At 46.3% G+C, this 21,118-nt stretch overlaps 1 protein-coding gene across 2 annotated transcripts in view; it reads left to right on the forward strand.

The window, feature by feature from the left end:
- The window catches only part of SLC22A4 (solute carrier family 22 member 4), a 52,996-nt gene that overhangs the window by 20,146 nt on the left and 11,732 nt on the right, over positions 1-21,118 (forward strand). For both annotated transcript variants that reach the window (XM_063604220.1, XM_003829313.6), the window contains exons 2-6: positions 828-931; positions 2,281-2,435; positions 10,825-10,996; positions 15,936-16,062; positions 20,398-20,492. In XM_063604220.1, coding sequence (XP_063460290.1) covers positions 828-931; positions 2,281-2,435; positions 10,825-10,996; positions 15,936-16,062; positions 20,398-20,492 — 653 coding nt within the window. The remainder of the gene's footprint in view (positions 1-827; positions 932-2,280; positions 2,436-10,824; positions 10,997-15,935; positions 16,063-20,397; positions 20,493-21,118) is intronic.

Raw genomic sequence — 21,118 nt, forward strand, 5'->3', positions numbered from 1 at the left:
CACTTTGAAATTTTTGTCACCTCCCTTGAGATGTTGCTTAATTGACTTAAGTCAAACTGAAACTCTGGCTGAAACTCATTTTGTAGATGCACTGGCAGGGACTTGTTAGGGCAGCAGCATCCCACAGGCCCTAGGGAATGGGAGGGACCACACTTCTGGAAAGACTGGATGGGAAGGAGGGTGTAGGGATGTAGGAGGGGAGCTAGGGAGCCCTGAGAGGAGTAAGTAGGCCCCAGAACGATGGGGCCCCGAATCAGGCCACAAGCTTGGCCTAGGCGTGAGTGGACCAGGGACCACATGATTTCTCAGAGGGGCCTGCTCAGAAAATAAAGTCACAGAGCTCCTGGAACCACTTGCACTTTTCAACAAGGGAAAAGAAATTTTACGCCTGGACCAAGTGGCCATGCCCTCTGCCCTGCCCTTTGGGCTTTTCAAACACCTCCCCTCCGCACTAGGCTGGCTTCTGAAGATGCAGTGCCACCTTTACTTTGGACTGCCTCACAGCTGAGGGGTCACCAGTCACAGCCATGGCCTTGGCTGGCTTCTTGCTATGTAATGCGAGCAGAGTAGGAGCATCACCCTCCCTTTCCAAAGAGGATCCTGAGTTTCAGGGAGGGCAGTGACCTGCCCCAGGTTACTCTCCCCAGTCCCGGCACAGGCCAGTCAAACCCAGGCCTGCAAGGCCTATGCCCTTTGTACAAAGGCAATATCCTGGCCCAGGGGAGGAGAGTCTGCCCGCCAGCCGTGCTAATATTCCCTCAGAGCTGGGCTGGGATTGAGGTCTGCCTCAGGGTTGGGCTCACGCTTCATGCTGTCTTCCTTGGCAGTGGAATCTGGTGTGTGAGGACAACTGGAAGGTGCCCCTCACCACCTCCCTGTTCTTCGTAGGCGTGCTCCTCGGCTCCTTCGTGTCCGGGCAGCTGTCAGACAGGTAAGCACATGGGAGGGGAGGAAGGTGGGATGGTGCCCCTTGTCAATCACTGCCTATCTTGGGGCTGGACTGAATTCAGGGTATTTCTACCCAGAGAAAGGGAGGACCCTCAGGCCACTGATTCAGTGATAGGAGGAGCCCCAATGTCTCCTATTCACCCTGCCCTCAGTCCCCTTCACCTGGACACACTTTTGTTCCATTCTCCCAGCCTCATGCTCCCAGGGCTTTGGCCAGTGGTGGGGAGGGGCCACTGACCCCACTGGAAAGTGGGGTCCTCATACCACAGACTCCTTGACAAAACATGACGCTGCCATCACCACTGCCCTCCCTGCTCCACCACCACCTCAGGGGTAGGGGTGGATGGCACAGGATCTGTCTGCAAACAGCCAGCAGCCAGACAGTGAGCCCCAACTGTGCACACACTGCTGCTGTGGCTTGGACCCTGGGCTAGGCACTGGGGCCACAGAGCTGACGCTGGCTCTGAGCCTCATAGAGCTTACAGGCCTGAGAAGGCAGCATCACAGCACCGGGAGACAGTATTCCACAGGCCCCTGTATGTGCTGGGTGACCAGTGCAGGAAGGTGGGGGTACTAAATGGCAGTGCAGGGGAAAGCCTCCCAGCCCAAGCCAACAGCCAGAGACATGAGTTTGGAAAATGGGGCGGGAAAGGCTGTTCTGCTCACACCTGTGCTCCATTCTATCCACTGGTCACTACCAGAATGTGAAGATAATACTTAAACCAACTTCAGTGTCACCAACAGACATTGCTGAAAGCTACACCTTCCCACAGAGTAGTGGTTTGCAATTTTGGTTGCACGCTACTCATCTGGGAAACTTTCCCAAATCCTAATACCCAAACTGTATCCCAAAATCTTGGGAGGTGGGGTGCTGGCATCAGTATTTTTTCCAAGCTCTCCAGGTGATTCCAAGTGCAGCCAAGGTTAAAAACCACTTGCAGAGTGACTCTTAGTTCTGGATTTACAGAATTTTCATGTTGCTGATTCAAGAAATATCTGCAATCTGTGCTGTACCCACTTTCCAGAAATGTGCTGGTAGCATCTATCTGTGGCTCCTTCTAAAGAGCATATTTCCACAAGGTCCTTGCGTACACTGCTCCATGCTTTTGAGACATGGTGTCTCCACAGGAAGCTGAGAATCTCAAAAGCTATCTCCTGAGCAGATGGATGCCTGAGACCTCACCAAGGAGGAAGATGGGAGGATGTGACAGGGAAAAAAGTCTGTCAGAGCCCTGAAAAAACACTAAGTCTGCATTGATGCCTGACTCAGGGCTTGCAACACACCTTGGCAACCTACACATCTCATGTTTTGTGTTATACTGCATTCTCTAGGTTTGGCAGGAAGAACGTTCTCTTCGCAACCATGGCTGTACAGACTGGCTTCAGCTTCCTGCAGATTTTCTCCATCAGCTGGGAGATGTTCACTGTGTTATTTGTCATCGTGGGCATGGGCCAGATCTCCAACTATGTGGTAGCCTTCATACTAGGTAGGAATGGCTTCTGGGACATGGGGTGCTTCCCTCTAACCCTCTGAAAGGCCCAGAAAGTGGAAATCATTGGGCCATTGGGCTGTGCTTCCAAAGCCTTTGGATATATGTGTGTTGGGAGGGAGCCGTAGCCACAGCTCTTGGAGCAAGTCAGGGGCAGGGCAGGCACTCGCAGGGAGCCACCTCTGTGCTGAGCCCTGAAATGTGGTGGAGAAGAAGAGCAGGAGCCATTAAGAACCAGCTGCACAACAGCTGAGACACATTCTCCGGAGCACAGGGCTTAAGAGAGGCACAGAGGAGGACAGTTTAGGGGAAGGGCAGCCTGAGGATGTCTTTGATCTGAGTTGTGTAGGCTTGAGACTTCTTCCTGGTTGCCTGTGAAGAGACTTAGGGTAGTCACTGTGGCCAGTACACAGGTGGGGAGGCTCATGTCAGACAGGGGGAGTTCAGTGCCAGCCCGCCATCACTGGGCCTATCTGGCCTCACCCTGAGTTAGGGCCCACCCCAGAGCCTATCAGCTAAGCACAGGACAAGCCTCGCCACACTGATAGCCCCATCTCCTGTCAGGCTGCATGAGGAAGACTCATCAGCTACAAGGTCATGAAGAGGTCCCTGGGGCCCTCAGCAGCTTTTCCTGGGAGGGAGTTAGGTGAGCTCCAGGCGAGTTGATGAGGGTCATCCACAGGAATGAGAGAGTGTGTTCTCTTGAGCCCAGCGAATGGGCAAATGAGAGAAGCAGAGGTGAGGGGTATCCCTGGGACAGTAGACACCAGTTCCCATCATCTCTAGGGTGATAATATATTCTAGGTGGCTCAATACCATCCCAATTTGTCCCTATTGTCACAGTGTCATTATTAATAATACTCCTTTAATAGAAGTCTAACGATTCTTCTTGCCTCAAAAGTCCGAATCTGGTTAGGTGACTCTGATTGCTTTTTAAGAGTCTGAAGGACTCGTTGGCTTTGGAGATGCTGTACTGTCTTAATTGATGGTGTGTACACCTTCTGTCAAGTTGCCAGGATGGAAATATTCCAACTCTACTCCTTTAATTATTTGCGAAGAGCCCCGTGCCATGGGCTCAGCCTCAGTGTCTGCAGAGGGGAGAAGGGAGGAGACAAGGTGGGAAGAACATGCTGGAGCCACATGGTCCCAGCAGGTAGCACACTCTTCAGCAGGCCCCAGCAGGAGGAGGCTGCTCCCCTTCCTGCAGGGGGAAGGAGCGGGGCAAGATTTTCTTGAAGATCATTTGTGTAGAGGGCACAGGGAGCTTCAGGCCAGTGTTGTTGGAAACTGGAGGTTGGAGGAACTTAGGATAGAAATTGCAACCTCCTAGTCCCCAGTGGCTCCAAGAACACAAGGCAAAGCCTATTGTCTTCATGTTCAAAGTCCCCAGAATCCATCTTCCGTGTGACGATCCTCCCTAAGCCTGAAAAACCTTGGGCCAGACACATACCAAAAGCCAAACAGGCCTCCCCAAAACGGAGGACTCTGACCAGCAGGCCCATATCCCAGGAGGACCTGAAGGACCATCTGGAACAGAAGGGCAGAGAGTCACGGTGAAGCCAGAGAAGCTCTCTCCATGGGAATGGGAACAAGGTGGGACTTGTGCCAGGTGGTGGCATCCCCAGTTCTATAGAATGGGCAGCACTGAGATCTGCCTTTTCAGTGGCACAGGGTGATTCTGGGGCCTCCAAGCCTCCCCTGTGTGAGTGGGTGAGGCAGGGAGAGCATACCCCAGGCTTCCTACAGGAAAGGGCTGCCCTCCCCTGCCGGCTCTGACACTATCATCTACTCTCCTCCCAGCTCCCATGCAGCGTGTGGTCCCACATGCAGGGTGAAGAAGGGTAAGAGGGCCAAGGGGAAAGTAAGGCCATGGAAGATCAGTCAAGCCAGCCAGTCAGTAGGTAAGACCCTGGGTGCAGCAGCCTCGCTATCAGCTGGGATCCAAGCCTCTCAGGGCTTGCCATCAGCCTGGGGCCAGGCCTGTTATAGGGTGCTCTGGGAGCCTCTTCGTGGTAGTTTTACTCCATTGTGCTCTGCAGGAAATTGCTGGCTTTTGTATCCTGGTATGAGACTCGTTGTGTTGGGTTCTCAGGTCTGAAAGTTTAAGTGTCCCTGAAAACCAGCCTGCTCTGGAATGGCTGGACGCCCCAGTCAGCACCTGGGGTTGGGGGACACAGTACAAAGGCAAGGTGGCTGCTAGCTTCCCTACAGTGCAGCAGCGCTCTCTGGTGTTTCTGGGATAAAATAGCTGAATTCCAGGTTGTATTTGACTAAAATAAACCAAAGGGTGTGGTCTGGGCTGAGGCGTTTGGTAGGCGCCTTCGCTTCCACCCTCTGGCCCTAAGGAAGGGTTGGCAAAGCTCTGCATGATAATTTCACATTAACTTGGGAAGCCAAATTACTCCCACTGTCAAAGCAGTGCAGAAATGAGTCCTTGTTTTGTGCTGCTTTTTAAAAATGATCAAGGCTGCCACAGTCGTAGCAGACTAGAAAAGAGAAAGAAAGAACAGTGCTACCCTACACAGCATAAAGCAGACATGCCTGGAAGTGATGGTGTTGCCGGAATGATGCTGGTTTAGGAGGAAATGACCACTCGGGACCAAGGACACTAACCCTACCCACGCTCCAGCTCCCCTCACAATCTCCTACTGTTGCCCAGAAATAATGGCCTCCACCTGTCAATAGCCTTCTGGGTAGAATGCCATCAGTATCCTCTCTTATCCCCCATAACTAGCTGCTTAAACACAAAAAGTGTTTCTGTATTTAAAAACACAAAAAAACTCTTGACTGATTCATTAATTCAGTATTTTTCAGTACTTCTAACATCAACCTCCATGTGACATTTCTTTGGGCATGCTGAACCATTTAAAGCTTTGCTTCCTCTGATGTCTAGAGGTTCCTCCTTTTGATAGGTGTGTAAGTGATGGCATCTTCCTTCACAACTCTGGCTACCAGGAAGCTCAGGCAAATTTGAAATTTAACTACATCAATGATGCAGCTTTTACCAGCCACATATATATATATTTTACTGTTTTTAAATTGAACAGTTGAAATATAATTTTGTCTTCGCCTGTTTAGGATGCCGTAACAAAATCCTATAGGCTGGGTGGTTTAAACAACCAAAATTTATTTTCCACAGTTGTGGAAGGTAGAAGTCCAAGATCAAAGTGCCAGCAGGGTTGGTGTCTGGTGAGGGTTCTCCCATTGGGTTGCAGATGGCTGCCTTCTCCCTAAGTCCTCACATGGTCTTTCCTCTGCGCAAGTGCTCAGAAAGAGGGAAAGCAAGAAAGAGAGAGCGAGCCATAGAGAGCTCACTCTCTGGTGTCTCTTCTTGTAAGGACACTAATCCTATACCCTATCAGGTCAGGGGATCAATGAATGAATAATAGAGGGACACAAACATTCAGTCCATGACAGATTTGCATACCATGATATTCACACTTTTAAAGTGTATAATTCAGTGGTTTTTAGCATATTCACAAAGTTGTACAGCCATCAACACTATCTAACTCCTCATCACCCTGAAAAGAAACCCTATATGAATTAGCAGTCATTTCCCTCTTCCCCTCGCCCCTGGCAACCACTAATTTACTTTCTGCCTTTAATGGATTTCCCTATTCCGCACATTTGATATAAACAGAATCATATATTATGTGGCCTTTGTGACTGACTCCACTTGTTTTCAAGGTTGATCCATGTTGTAACATGAATTAGTATTCCACTGGATGAAGACAACACATTTCAGTCATCCATTCATCAGTCATTGAACATCTGGGTGTTTCTACTTTGGGGCTGTTATGAATAATGCTATGAACATTGGAGAATAAGTATTTTTGTGGATATATGTTTTTAATTCTCTTGGGTATAAGGTAGGACCTCTGCTGGGTCCTATGGTGATTCTATATTTAACCTTTTGAGGAACTGCCAAACTGTTTTCAAAATAGTCAGCTGCATATTTTTGATCTTTTCACCAAGGCACAACTTTTTACTTTTCTTTATATCTTACTTTAATGTTACCATTATTTTATTGTATTTAAATTTGAAGTTGCCTCAAAATCTCCAAGGGATGAGCTGGCATATAAATACGTAAACGTGATGCAGAAATTTGCTGGCATACCTTTTTTGCATTGCACCGTAAGAGGGAAGAACTGGGGAGACCCAGGGAAGAGCAAGAACTTACTCCTGTCTATTCACAAGGAGCTCACTGCCTGGTTGTGCCTCTGCAGCCAATGCAGCTGTCACTGTGGACATGGGGACATGGGTCAAGGGAGTGGGGCACATATTGCTGGGTATACACAGAGATAGGAAATGTTACTTTTGACTGGAGTGATTGGTGCAGACAGAGGGGAAGCCCTGAGCAAGGGAACATCTGTTAAGCCCTGAAGAGGAGTTCTGTCTTCCACTGGGCCTTTTTGGATCAAAAGCATTGTACTTTCCATCATTCCCCTGATATGTAGCACATTTCAACTGCTTGATCAGGATAAAGAATAACTATTACTGAGCACCTGCCACATGCCAGACACCCTCCTAGGCACTTTACATACATGATCTCAGTCTTCATAATAATATCTCCATGAAGGACGGCTTATCACAGTCACTCTAGTAGCAACTCAGCATCAAGGAACCCAGGTTCTCCCCATGCCAGATGGAGGACACTCCTAGCCCATGGTTCCTGGGTCTCACCTCATATCCTGGCAGCTGCACTACAGTCTTGTTTCTTGAGCTGGGGTCTACTGAGAGCCTATGTTGGTCATTTATGAAGGTGCATGTCCTGCCTCTGTGTGGAATGGGCCCAGCGGTTCCTGGGGCAGGTACTGCTCTACATGGAAGGCAGCCTGGCCCTCTCTGAGTCACTCCCTCTTGGAGAGAGTGCTCAGATTCAGATGGGTGTGACAGGTGGTGGGCAATACTCCTAGGGCTATGCTGGCCCTCATCCTAGCCAGGTCATGTCCCTTTGGCTTAGATGTCAAAGTTTCACTCCCAGGAGAAACTCAGAGGCCCAGCCAAACCAAGACCAACCAGGCTTTGCCCTAGAAGCAAAGCAGGCAGAAGAGGCAGATAGAGCATAGGGGGCCAGGACAGGGATCCCCCGTCAGCACAGCAGGAGTCACTGCTGTGTCATGTTTCACTGCCACATGGAAAGCTCATGGCAGCTGCAGGCCATAAAAGATCTGTGTAATCAGGCTTCTCTCCTAGCATTACTCAGAGGGGTCTGGCTGGCTTCCAGTGACAAGCCAAGGAAGGGAAAATGTAAATCCACTTCTGAAAGGGGGATAAGGTGGGTGGATCACCTGAGGTCAGGAGTTTAAGACCAGCCTGGCCAACATGGCAAAAGCCCGTCTCTACTAAAAATACAAAAATTAGCCAGGCATGGTGGCAAGCGCCTGTAGTCCTAGCTACTTGGGAGGCTGAGGCAGGAAAATCGCTTGAACCCAGGAGGCAGAGGTTACAGTAAGCTGAGATTGCACCACTGCACTCTGGCCTAGGCAACAGAGCACAAGTCTGTCTCAAAAAAAAAAAAAAAAAGAAAGAAAAAAAGAAAAACTGTAAAAATGACAGCAGGATATGGCCTTACCCATCTCCCCTCATGTCTCTACTGGAATCTCAGTTGAAGAACTGCTTTATAAGGCCAAGTCATGCCCCCAGTAATTTTTTTCTTGGAAGGTAGACCAGTATCCATAGAGCAAATAAGGCTTAAATCCTGGTGCACCACTTATTATGTGCATGAATTTAGGCAATTGGTTTTAACTCTGAAGTCTCAGCTAATTATGTGTAAAGTAGGAGGAATATTAGCTTTTGTTTTAGTTTTTGTTTTTGTTTGAAATGGAGTTTCGCTCTTGTTGCCCAGTCTGGAGTGCAGTGGCATGATCTCGGCTCACTGCAACCTCTGCCTCCTGGGTTCAAGCGATTATCCTGTCTCAGCCTCCCGAATAGCTGGGATTACAGGTGCATGCCACCATGCCTGGCTAATTTTTGTATTCTTAGTAGAGACAGGTTTCATCATATTGGTCAGGCTGGTCTCAAACTCCTGACCTCAGGTGATCTGCCTGCCTTGGCCTCCCTAGTGCTGGGATTACAGGCATAAGCCACCGTGCCTGGCCTGGAATATTAGTTTTTATATAACTGGTGTGAAGGGTCAAAGAGATAATATATGTAAACACTTAGCCTGGAACCTGTCTCAAAGTACCTACTCAAAAAAATGCTAGCTGTGAAGATGGTGATCCTGTTTAAGGAAGGGTGACTGCCTAAAAGAGAGCAGAAAGTAGGACTAAAAAGGAATTATTTCAATTTGTACCATCCATGCTGTCCACAGGAAGGCAAAGAGAGAGACCTACAAAGTCTCTGTCCCCAACATGCACTCTGCAAAGTTATATAACTGTTCTGGTCTGGGACCCATGCTTAGAGAGGGAGATTATCCAGGAACCCAGTAGTGTAACTTCTCTTTTCTTAACAAGGTCATGAAGGTAGGAGAAAGCTCCTCTGGCCTCACAATTCTACAAGATTCTCACTTGATCCTGCGCCCTTTCTCTTTTCCAAAATCAAACCCTCTGCCACTAAATCTCTGCCTAAGAATAAAGCACCTTCTATTTATTTCCACATCACAATCACGGCCAAGGGGTTTAGAAACCAGTGCATAGCAGGAAGGTCATTAATGAGGTCAGAAAAGACCTGGAAATCATACTCATGATCCTCAAAGAAGTCAGGCCCTATCCTTGGAAATGGGTTTATAGGCTGAGCAATGCTCTGGGTGGTTAGGGCAATTGTCTCCAACATGGGATGCAGGAGGCACAAAGTACTGGCTGTTTCTATCAGTCCGGGTTTTTAAATGGCCTCTTGAGAGGGACCCACTGAGGCAGATCTCTCAGTTATGAACAGTGAAGGGGAATGAGTGGGGTGGGATGGGAACAGGTAGGTGGTAAAATGAGAAACCAGCCAACATAGTAATTTTGCTGCTTCTCTGGAATTAGCTGTTAATCCCTTAGCCTGTGCCTAGGGCATATAAACATGACTGAGAAAATCTCTCTTAAAAGGCAAGCATGAATGACCTTTGAATTATCTGTTTTGTATCTTCCAGGCCACTTCTCTATAGCATGGGCAGATCCCCAACAAAAGGCAGAGCCATTGCCATTGGTCACATCTCCGCCCCAGGTGTAGTGAACCAAGGGCAGACTCTGTGGAAAGGGCCCAGAGCTCCGTGACAAGAGAAGGAGCTTTGTTCTTGGACTCCCATCTGGTGCCGAGTGATCCACTGTGGCACTGAGCAGAGCAGAGGCCAATAGTCGCCTGCATGTCCTTTCCCAAAAAGCAGTGCCCGCACCAAGCAGTCATGGGCCTTTCTGCTGTTCAGGGAAAGCACTGTGAGTTCAATGGGTGTGTGGCCAGGTCTAGGGCTGCTGCCTGCAGGGGCAGCAGAACAGCGCCTGCTTTTCTTTCCTTGGTCCAAATGGACTGTGTCTGCCTGGGCTGATCTCTGGGCACAGCATGCTGCAGGAAGGCCTGTCTGTGCACCTCCAGAGCCAGCTCACTCCAGCTGACTTCTCAGGGCTCAGGCATGGGTAAGTGTGCCCTGAGGTCTTGGAAATGGTGAACTCTCCACTGCTTCCTGATGGGCCAATGTCTGTTTATTTACAGTTCAGAACTGTTGGAAAGGCTACACACACCTTGACCCCACATGGCCCCTCAGAAGAGCCACTGCTTGTCTCCTGAAATGCTCTCTCTGCTTCTCATGTTGGGGCTCTTATTTTGGAAATGTGGCATTCTCAGAAGGGATTAGCTCTTGGGGCTGGGCATGATATTTTTATGACATGGAATAGCCTTAAAATAAGTTGGCCAGGCGCGGTGGCTCATGACTGTAATCCCAACATTTTGGGAGGCCAAGGCAGGTAGATCACTTGAGGTCAGGAGTTCAAGACCAGCCTGGCCAACATGGCAAAACTCTGTCTCTACTAAAAATACAAAAATTAGCCAGGCGTGGTGGTGCACGCCTGTAGTTCCAGCTGTTCGGAAGGCTGAAGTGGGAAGGTCACTTGAGCTCGGGAGGCGGAGGTTGCAGTGAGCTGAGATCACGCCACTGCACTGCAGCCCGGGCAACAGAGGGAGACTTTGTCTCAAAAATAATAATAATAATAATAAATTAATTAAAAATAAATAAATAAATCTATGGCTCCATTAAAATCTCATAGAAATTCAACCTTCTATAAGTTGCCAAGTCTTGGATCACGTCCCACCTTCCTCTACCCTGACCATGCCTGCTCTGGGCCATGAGGCAAATGCCTTTCCCCTTTTCTAAGTGGTGATAGTTTGAACTCTAACTGCTACATAATGATATAAAAAGCAAATATTAAAGTGAGTTAATATGCTAATACTCCTCCCTTGTTTTGAACAGGAACAGAAATTCTTGGCAAGTCAGTTCGTATTATATTCTCTACATTAGGAGTGTGCACATTTTTTGCAGTTGGCTATATGCTGCTGCCACTGTTTGCTTACTTCATCAGAGACTGGCGGATGCTGCTGCTGGCGCTGACGGTGCCGGGAGTGCTGTGTGTCCCGCTGTGGTGGTGAGTGTGACTCGTCCCCAGACAGGCCCTCTGCTGCGGGTCAGCACACCTGGAACACACCTGGAGCCTGGTGCTGACCTAGCCTGGGCTTGCATGACCTCCACGGAACTCGCGGAGGCCAGCTTCCAAGCCGGGAGAGTTTTTGCCTCATTGTGGGTGGGCCTGTGTGCTGGAGTTTGAGTCTCCATTGTCCTAAAAAGCACATTCTCAGGATTCCAATCTCTTCCTTGATACCAGCCACTCCTGTCTGTTGCTACTTGTTATTTGTGGAGCTGGTGGTGTTGGATTTTGTTGTTTTTAACTCTGCCCCCTGCTCTTTCATCACTTTTCTCTCTCTAGAAAAATCTCACTCTCTCCAACTAATGTAATTCTTCAAGCTTCCCTATCATATAACGATTAGCATCTATGAAAGGGAAGCCTATTTATTAGCACTATGATAGTGTGCCTATTTATCTGCTATGTCTTGAAGAGTGAGAAAATTACTTTTTATTTAATAAATTGTTAGAGAAATGTTCTCGTCTCTCCTCCCACAACCTCCCAACTCAGTTTTAACACAACAGTTATAGGAATAACAAAGTTTGAAGATTCTGGCCTCAGTCTTGCCCAATATGACTATCTGGGGGATTTCAGGTGAAAGAATAAATTAAAAATCATAGAACAAGGTGTCAGACATACCCTCTTTTTGGAGATTTCCTGTTCCTTTGCTTTTTCATATTTAAGCAAGAGAAAAGGAGATTCCTTCCATTGGTGGGTCTGGTTCTGTCTCTCTCTCATTCTCTTTCTCTCTCATTAATTCTTCTTCGTTTGATTTCATTATATCAAAGTCAAATCTTCCAGCACTGACTGGTTTCACCGAATTGCATAACTTCTACCTGCTTACACATAACACAAGCTTCTTTGACCATTTTTTGGAACTCACAATTTAGACTAGACCTCATGGTTGCCCTGTCCTTTGGATACCTCCTGACTGGGAAGCTGTCTAGGCCTTTATCTTACTGCAGCTGTTAGGCAGTCATAGAGGTTGACAGGCAGGCCACCTGTTTGACGAGATAGCGCAGGTCAGGTGGGCTCACTCTAAGCCCCTGTATTCTCATGACCTGTAAGAGTGCTGTGATTTACTAGTGTAAATTATTGGCATGAAGTGTGCAGGGGGAGTTGACAGTTTGTTAAAGGTTATGTATTATTCTGATTTGCAACATTCCTCTGGAACCCTGTCTGAGGACCGGGAAACCCAGCCTGAGGAGCAGTGAATAAGGGCTGGCCATTATCTACATAGCTGTGCCTCCAAGGAAAGCATCCCAGACTTACAAGAGCAGAGCAATTTTCTGAATGAGAGTAATTATCATCATCATCATCTGTCCTTCTCTCCACAACTCCCTTGCTAGCTGAATTTATTGGAAAAGATGTTAGTGACTAAGGTTCTCTCAAGACACAAGACAAGATTATTCAAAGGTTCTTTTCTGCCTCTTCAGCTGAATGATTTTAATAAACTATGTTCTCTGGCTCTAGTTGTCATTTTGACCTAAGAGACCAGTACTTTCAAAATGTTATAATTAGCCAGGTATGGTGGTTCACACCTGTAATCCCAGCACTTTGGGAGGCCAAGGTGGGAGGATCACTTTAGCCCAGCAGTTCGAAACCAGCCTGGGCAACATGGCAAAACCCTGTCTGTACTAAAAATAAAAAATTAGCTGGGTGCAGTGGTGAGCACTGTAGTCCCAGCTACTTAGGAGGCAGAGGTGGGAGGGTCCCTTGAGCCCGGGAGTTCAAGATTACAGTGAGCTATATGATCATGCCACTGCACTCCAGCCCAGATAGAATGAGATGCTGTCTCAAAAAAAAAAAAGTTATAATCAATCTGATTAAGGTATGAGTCTATCAGAGAGAAAGAGAGAGAGAGAGAATAACAATATAAAGCCTCTGATGGGCTGTACAGAGATTAGTAGGGATGGGGTCTTTGCCTCGGGACCATATGTCACAGCGAGGAACGAACAGCTCTGATCCATTAGCCCTCCAGAGTCAGCCTCCAGAGTTTCCAGCAGAGAAGGTCCATCCCACAGGGAGCCTGCTCACTCTGCCCTAAGGAGAGCTTTTTCTTCTATTCCCCAGGAGCCGGTCCATGAATGCTCCTGGCTGTGGGCATACTGTACCAGGGACAGGACTTGCCCCAGACAGAGGCCAGCCTGGGACCAGCACTGACAAGCTGAGTGCTCCCCCTGAACATTTACCAGTGGTCTTACCATTTTCCTATAAAAGAAAATAGCTTTCTTCTGAACATCCCATCCTTGCAGGTGGGTCTTCCCAAAGGGATGCTCATCAGTCTAGTGGTTGGGGTATGGAGGGATGCTTAGAGCTGACATGGACCCTGCCGCCTGCTCAGTATGAGACAAGCTCTCCAGCAACACCTCACTGCTGTTTAGTCTGAATTCAATCTACAGAGAGATTATAGTGTGCTACCTCATTTGGCACTCCATTGACTTTTGAAATGATCAGCTAGATTTGAGATTATGTGCACCAAAAAAAAATCAAAGCAATTCAAAACTAGAGATACCAGTGGCCCTGAGTACAGTGGGCTAGAAATGGGAGGTAAACCTACATAGAGGCACTGCTGGTGGTTTGGGGGACTTTTTATGTCCCAAGTTTCCTTTAAAAGGCTTGGCAGTAAGTGGCCACAGGTGTGAATGGAGTATGTGTATAGGCGGTGGGGATGGGGTAGGGAAGCAGGACATAGATGCAACGTGAGGAAAGCTATGCAATTTCTAGCTGATTAAACATTAAGAATCTGAGGCCAGTGGTCTGTAGAAAAAAAGGTAGGATATTTCTAAGCATAATCTGATTGGAGAAAGATACTGGCCCAAAGTAGAAGCATCCATCCATGAGGTATATCGTGGCTGTGTAGTAAGATCTCTAATTTTGCACTAATATAGTAGCCACCAGCCACATGCAGCTATTTAAGTTAAAATTAATTAAAAGTAAATAAAATTGAATTTTCATTTCTTCAATCACACTAGCTCAATAGCTACATGTGGTTAGTGGGTGCTGTCTTAGTACAGATACAGAACATTTCAGAAGTTTCTGTCGGACAGCACAGTTCTAATTACTGAGAGTCAGTGACCTAACATTATTGTAGTTCCTATAGGGACCCACTAAAGGCATATTCTGAAAAATGCAAACTAGGCTCATTTTTCAACTCATGTGCTATTAAGCTGGAGAGGGGACCTGCTGGTTGGTCATTTGTTTTGCTCTGAGCTAATTCCTAGTGTGGGTTTGGGGCCAATTAACTACACAGGACTCTGTGTCTGCTACTTATAATTTGTTTTCTAGGCTAAGTAAGTACAGATGCTCTTCGACTTATAATGGGGTTACATCCCAATAAGCCCATTGTAAATTGAGAATATTCTAGGTCAATACACCTAACCTACTGAGGTAGGAGGCCAGACACGACTCCAGAGGCAGGGCTTGGACACCGGACCAAATTGAGGACCAGCTAAAACAGAGCCAGGGCAGAAGACGCTTTCCATAAGACACGCCCACCCGTGTGCCATGTCAGTTTACTGTTGCCATGACAACACTCAGGCTTTATTGCCCCTTTCCATGGCAATGACCCAATGACCCAAAAATTACTACCCTTTCCCTAGAAATTTCTGCATAAACTGAACTTTCATCTACATGTAATTAAAAGTAGTTATAAATATGAGTGCAAAACTGTCCTGAGCTGCTACTCTCTGCCTGTGGGGCAGCCCTGCTCTGCAGGAGCAGTCACGGAGCTGTAACATTGCCTCTTCAATAAAGCTGTTTTCTTCCACCTCCAGTTTGCCCTTGAATTCTTTCCTGGGCAAAGCCAAGAACCCTCATGGGCCAAACCCCACTCTGGAGCTTGCCTGCCCTGCATCCCTACCAAATATCATAGCTCAGCCTGACCTACCTTAAACATGCTCAGAACACTTACATTAGCCTACAATTGGGCAAAATTTTCTAACACAAAACCTATTTTATAATTAAGTGTTGAATATTTCATGTAATTTATTAAATACTGTACTGAACGTGAACAACAGAATGGCTGTATGTATGAGTACTCAAAGTAAGGTTTCGACTCAATGCATATCATTTTTCTCCTATAGTAGAAAAATCATAAGTCGAACCATCATAAGTTAGGGACCATCTGTACTGACAATAGGTAAGGAAAATGAGAGCTGACAGGAGAATGGCTAAAAGACTTTGAGAAATAAAAATTTAGAAAGAATAGAAGCCCTATTATTTGCAACTGTGTTTGAGCATCAGCTATAAATGGGAATAGACTATGTAATTTAAAACAATAAGCTTTTTTAGACATTAACAAAAAGACAACATTGGGGCTCATCTCCCAAAAGCTGGTTTGGGCACTCGCTGATCTGGGAATCTGTTGAAAGCCATGGGGGCCCCACACAGGCGGGTGTCAGTGCCCTCACTTTCTCTTTTGACTAAAGGAAACGATCAAGAACACAGGTGCCCTGGCCATCCTTTTCCCAATAAACTGTGAACATCACCAGCTGGGACACCAGGAATTCTCCTTAGGATGGACCCACTGCAAAGACAGCCTCTTCTCTAGGGGAACTTATAGTCTAGTAGCTATGTTTCTTTTATGAGCCACACTACCTATAAGTTTTGGATGAACTTCTCCAGAGCCCTGGCTCAAACATGCCCATAGTTAATGTCACCCCTTATGGTCTGGTCCTGGTCTCAAGCACAACTGATGATCGGTCTTATAATTTGATCAGAAGTTTGAAACTTGAAGGTACTTTTATTTATTCCTATGCTCCAATAGAAATCTTATGTGGACTCCCTTTAAAAAGACAAACTAGAATTTTACAAAATTAAAACTATTTGGGGGAAACTCAGATTTAATAGTATCCAGCCCTGCTGTTGTGAAAAATTATTAAATATTAAAAATAAATTATAGGTTCATTCCTGAATCTCCCCGATGGCTGATATCCCAGAGAAGATTTAGAGAGGCTGAAGATATCATCCAAAAAGCTGCAAAAATGAACAACATAGCTGTACCAGCAGTGATATTTGATTCTGTGGAGGTAAGCATTTGCAGATGTTTCCTCTTGAGATCAGCTATGCATTCTTGATTTTATGGAATTTAACCTAATTCAATATTTGTTAAGTGCCCACTATGTACCAGGCATTGCACTAGGCCTTAGGAACACAATCATGATTAAATTCTAAGATAAAATCCACCTTAAAGGGCTGTTTATAAGAATTAAATGCAATAATATATGTAAACTGCTTAGCAAATAGCAAGCGTTCATTAAATATTAGTTTGCTTTATTTTGCAAGTTTATCATCAACTTTCTATTGGCATTGCTCCAAACCACTGACACAGCTATGTACTGATGATTTTTAAATGTCCAGATTAAGTGGAAAAATATGTTTCAGGGCTAGTCCACCCTGGGTTCTCCACTGTACCCTGAATCTTACCACAGACTGCTGAGGAAGCTATGCATGTCTTTAGTCTCACTCTGTGTCATGTCTAGAACCTTAAGGCCTGAAAGCACAGGCTTGAGGATTCACCCTTGAAAGCTGGTGGCCACAAGGAAAAGCTGATATTCTGTGGAAGCAGCCATACCTCCTGACAGTTCGTGAGGATATGCAGTGTGCCATGCCCTGTGCTGGCTCCTAGAGGAAATAAGAAAAGACACAGCCCAAATTCTAAAGGAACATAGAATGTAACTAAGATTGGCAAGAGGATTAGATAAAAAGATAAAGAATGGCATAAGGGAGGAAATGGTAAGTATCCAAGTAGAGACACTGTGTGCCAGCAATACAGAGAAAGATAGCAGGGTGGCCCATGGCTGGAGGCAGGTCCAAGCCAGGGAGGACAGCAGGACTCACTTAAATGAGTGGAGAGGATGGGGCAGGGCATTCCTGTCTAGGAGATAGGTAGGAGTCTGCTCAGGACACCTAAAAAAGACTGTGGTGGCTTCAGTAACATTATACATGCCCTGCACCAAAGCCTGTAGTACGGAAAGCAGAACTCTGTAGAGGACGGTGGGCATGCCACTGCTCACCCCCACGGCTTCCCCGATCCCTGGCCTTCAGGACCTTTTCCAGAAGCAGATACTCTGGCTATGGCTAGAGGCTTAGACTGGCCATGAACTCAAGCTCTCAGAGGGCTGCCAGGACAAAACATCCCTTAATCCTTTGCCCTTCAAATCAAGAAGTCCATTTCAAGTCTCAGTCAATTTAAATGGATAAAACAACAACAACAACAACAACATTGGGAGTGTCTAACACTTCTGCCCTTCAGGGCTGTGCTGGGGTGTTTATTGGTATTTATCAGCTAGGTGGCCTGATTCCTATCTGTGAAACTTATAGTCTAGTTGTAGGGATCTACCTATGTGGATGACAGCAATCATAAAATAGATATGAGATATATAGTTATGGACAAATAAGAATATAGTTCAGTGTTAAAACACATGGTTCTGGCAGTGCCTTTATATATATATATATATACACACACACACACGCATATATAAATGTGTATATATATGTGTGTGTGTATGTGTGTGTGTGTGTATATATATATATATATATATATATACACACACTTTAAAAAAAATTTGAGTCTCACTGTTTTGCTCAGGCTGGAGTGCAGTGGTACAATTACAGCTCAATGTAGCCTCGACCTTCTGGGCTCAAGCAATCCTCCCACCTCAACCTCCCAAGCTGGGACTACAGGCACTTGCCACCAAACCCAGCTAACATTTTGTATTTTTTTTTGTAGAGACAGGGTTTCACTATGTTGCCCAGGCTGGTCTCAAACTCCTGGGCTCAAGCAATCCTCCTGCCTCAGCCTCCCATAATGCTAGGATTACAGATGTGAGCCATCATTCTCAGCCTGACAGTGCCTTCTTTCTTCCTGCTATGATGCACATCTAGCCTGAACTGGACAAACCCATTAAGGGAAAGGGGGCTTGCGCTTTCCTGAGGCCTGGTCATCTCCCCTGCTCACCTCCCGTAGGATCCTCTTTAGGAGGATATGCAGAGCCCTGTGCCAGCAAATGCACCCTATTTAGAATGATATTGAAGAGCCTACCAAATGCCAGGCACTGTGTTCTGCTCATTGCTCATGCATTTTTTTTTTCAAAAAAAGAAACTAAGGCACAGCGAAGTTAAGTAACTTGCCCAGGATCACACAGACGTTAAACTGGGATTTGTGACCTAGTTCTCCCAGGCACCAAAGTACATGCTCTTAACAACTGTGATTTTTCACTTCATGTTACAGGCAGTAGCATTAACTTGGATAGGAAAAGATATAGAGTAGAGTATTGCCTTAGAAAGCAATCTCAAGCATCCTTGGCTTCAGAAGAAGCGCCTTCAACCTGCTCCTGGTACCTGATCCAAAGACATTTTGGTGGCTCCACCCAGGCCAGGGACAACCACTGGATACAAGCATATTCTTGTTCTGAGGTTTCCAATCCTGGCTGCTCATCACAATCACCCAAGTGCTTTCAGAATACAGATTCTCAGGCCTCTGTTTAAAAGAGTCGAAGTAGGCAAGCCCAGGGAGGAACCTGGCAACCTGCATTTGAGAAGGGCCCCGTGGAACCACCAAGTATTAGCACAGGACTGGTCCACAGGTCCTGTCTATGTGCACCACCCCGGAACCCTCCAAGAGGATGTCTGGTTCCCACTAGTTTATGCAGTGGCTTTGCTTTGTTATAATACCAGGGTTAGTCTGCTGGGGGCATGTTCTGGGGCTCTACAATCCAAATAGTGCAAGAGAGAAAAGGCAATGTGGCTGTGAGCTGTGTAAGTGTCTGATCATTCCTAGAAAAAAGGACACTCACATTTGGAGAGGACCTGCTGTGAAGGCAGGCCTGGCACTCCCACTTCTTCATAATAAAAACTCCTCCATCAGTCTCTTACTGCGCATGCACTGTGGGGCCACAAAGTCACAAAGTCCTGGTACTTCATCCCTGAGAGATTCCCCACCTCAGAGCCTAATAACTTTTATGTTAGTTTCAATTCTAATCAGCTTGGTTACCTTGATTCATAACTCATAGCAAGTTAATATCAGCAAATTAAAAGCAAAAGAATAGGCCGGGCACGGTGGCTCACACCTGTAATCCCAGCACTTTGGGAAGCTGAGGTGGATGGATCACCTGAAGTCAGGAGTTTGAGACCAGCCTGGCCAATATGGCGAAACCCCATTTCTACTAAAAATACAAAAATTAGCCAGGTGTGGTGGCAGGTGCCTGTAATCCCAGCTACTCAGGAGGCTGAGGCAGGGGAATTGCTTGAACCTGGGAGGCGGAGGTTGCAGTGAGCTGAGATCGCGCCACTGTACTCCAGCCTGGGCAACAAGAGTGAAACTCCCTCTCAAAAAACAAACAAGAAAATAAATATAAATAAAAGTAAAAGAGTATAAACCCATTGATAGCAGTAAGGATTTGTCACTGACCGCTGATGGCTAGCCTCTTTTCCTCAATGATACAGTAATAATAATAATAGTTTTAATTTACTGGACATTTACCATGGTTCAAGCACTGTGCTAAGCTATATATATATGTTCTCATTTAATCTCTCAACTCCCAATTAATATACCCATTTTATATAGCAGTAAGCTGAAGTTCAGAGAGGATCGTTACTTGCCCAAGGCCCGCCAGTAAACTGAAGTCTGTTCTGATGCTAAAAGACTACAACAAGAGAAGTGTAAAAAGCAAGGCTGGGTAATCCCAGCACTTTGGGAGGCCAAAGTGGGCAGACTGCTTGAGGCCAGGAGTTTGAGACCAACCTGGCCAACATGGTGAAACCCAGTCTCTACAAAAAATGCAAAAATTAGCCAGATGCGGTGGTGCTCGCCTGTAATCCCAACTACTCAGGAGGCTGAGAGGCAGGAGAATCGCTTGAACCTGGGAGGTGGAGGTTGCAGTGAGCTGAGATCACAACACTGTACTCCAGCCTGGGCCACAGAGCGAGACTCATCTAAAAAAAACAAATAAACAAATAAACAGAGAAGCGTAAAAAGCAGACGTGGCCTCAAGGAAGGGACTACATGGCCCTACCCTTCAATAGGCAGTCCTGAGGATCACAGATTAGTGTGGTAAATGACATCCATTCTCTGACTGTCAGTCAGAGAAAGGCTATGTTAGCCAACAGGCTTTGTCTAACGAGACAGGGAAGGGGGTGTTATATATTTAAAAGGCTTCTGTGTAAAATGGGCTACAAACATTTTAAAGTGTCAGAGTAAGTGTCATATGTGTAGATGCCCTATTGCCTCCAATCACCAGACTTCTAAGCATAGTCAAGGTGAAGTGAGAGTTGCATGCCTAAGTTTTCCCCATGCATCATAGCCAAAGATACTTCCTTACTACCTCTTAATCTCATGGTTATTTGCATTATTTTGGTTACAGGAGCTAAATCCCCTGAAGCAGCAGAAAGCTTTCATTCTGGACCTGTTCAGGACTCGGAATATTGCCATAATGACCATTATGTCTTTGCTGCTATGGTAAGTAATAAGTGACCTGGAAATGCAGATATCCAGCACATAAGTATGCAATTGATTTTCTTTAACTCAGAGGAACATTATGACAACGACTGGGTTTTCCTGAGGAAAAATTAAGATTATAAAATTCTAAATTATTTTGAAATGCCTCTATTCAGTTCATGGGACTAGATATTGAAAAATGTCACTGGGCGCAGTGGCTTACGCCTGTAATCCCAGCACTTTGGGAGGCCAAGGTGGGCAGATCACCTGAGGTCAGGAGTTCGAGACGAATCTAGCCAACATGGTGAAACCCCGTCTCTACTAAAAATACAAAAATTACCTGGGCATGGTGGCACATACCTGTAATCCCAGCTACTTGGGAGGCTGAGGCAGGAGAATCACTTGAACCCAGGAGGTGAAGGTTCCAGTGAGCCTTGATCGCACTACTGTACTCCAGCCTGGGCAGCAGAGCAAGACTCCATCTAAAAAAAAAAAATGTCACAGGGTACAGTATTTAAGTCTGCAGTACTGCGACCCAAAGGGAAAGCATTCCCTTCCCCCTCCTAAAGTTATGGGATTGAGATCATTGATGTCCCTGGGTAATGGTTCCCTCCCCACCAAAAATTATGAGATTAAAACTAATGATG

This window comes from Pan paniscus, chromosome 4 (assembly GCF_029289425.2).
Source record: "Pan paniscus chromosome 4, NHGRI_mPanPan1-v2.0_pri, whole genome shotgun sequence".
Taxonomy (NCBI): Eukaryota; Metazoa; Chordata; class Mammalia; order Primates; family Hominidae; genus Pan; species Pan paniscus.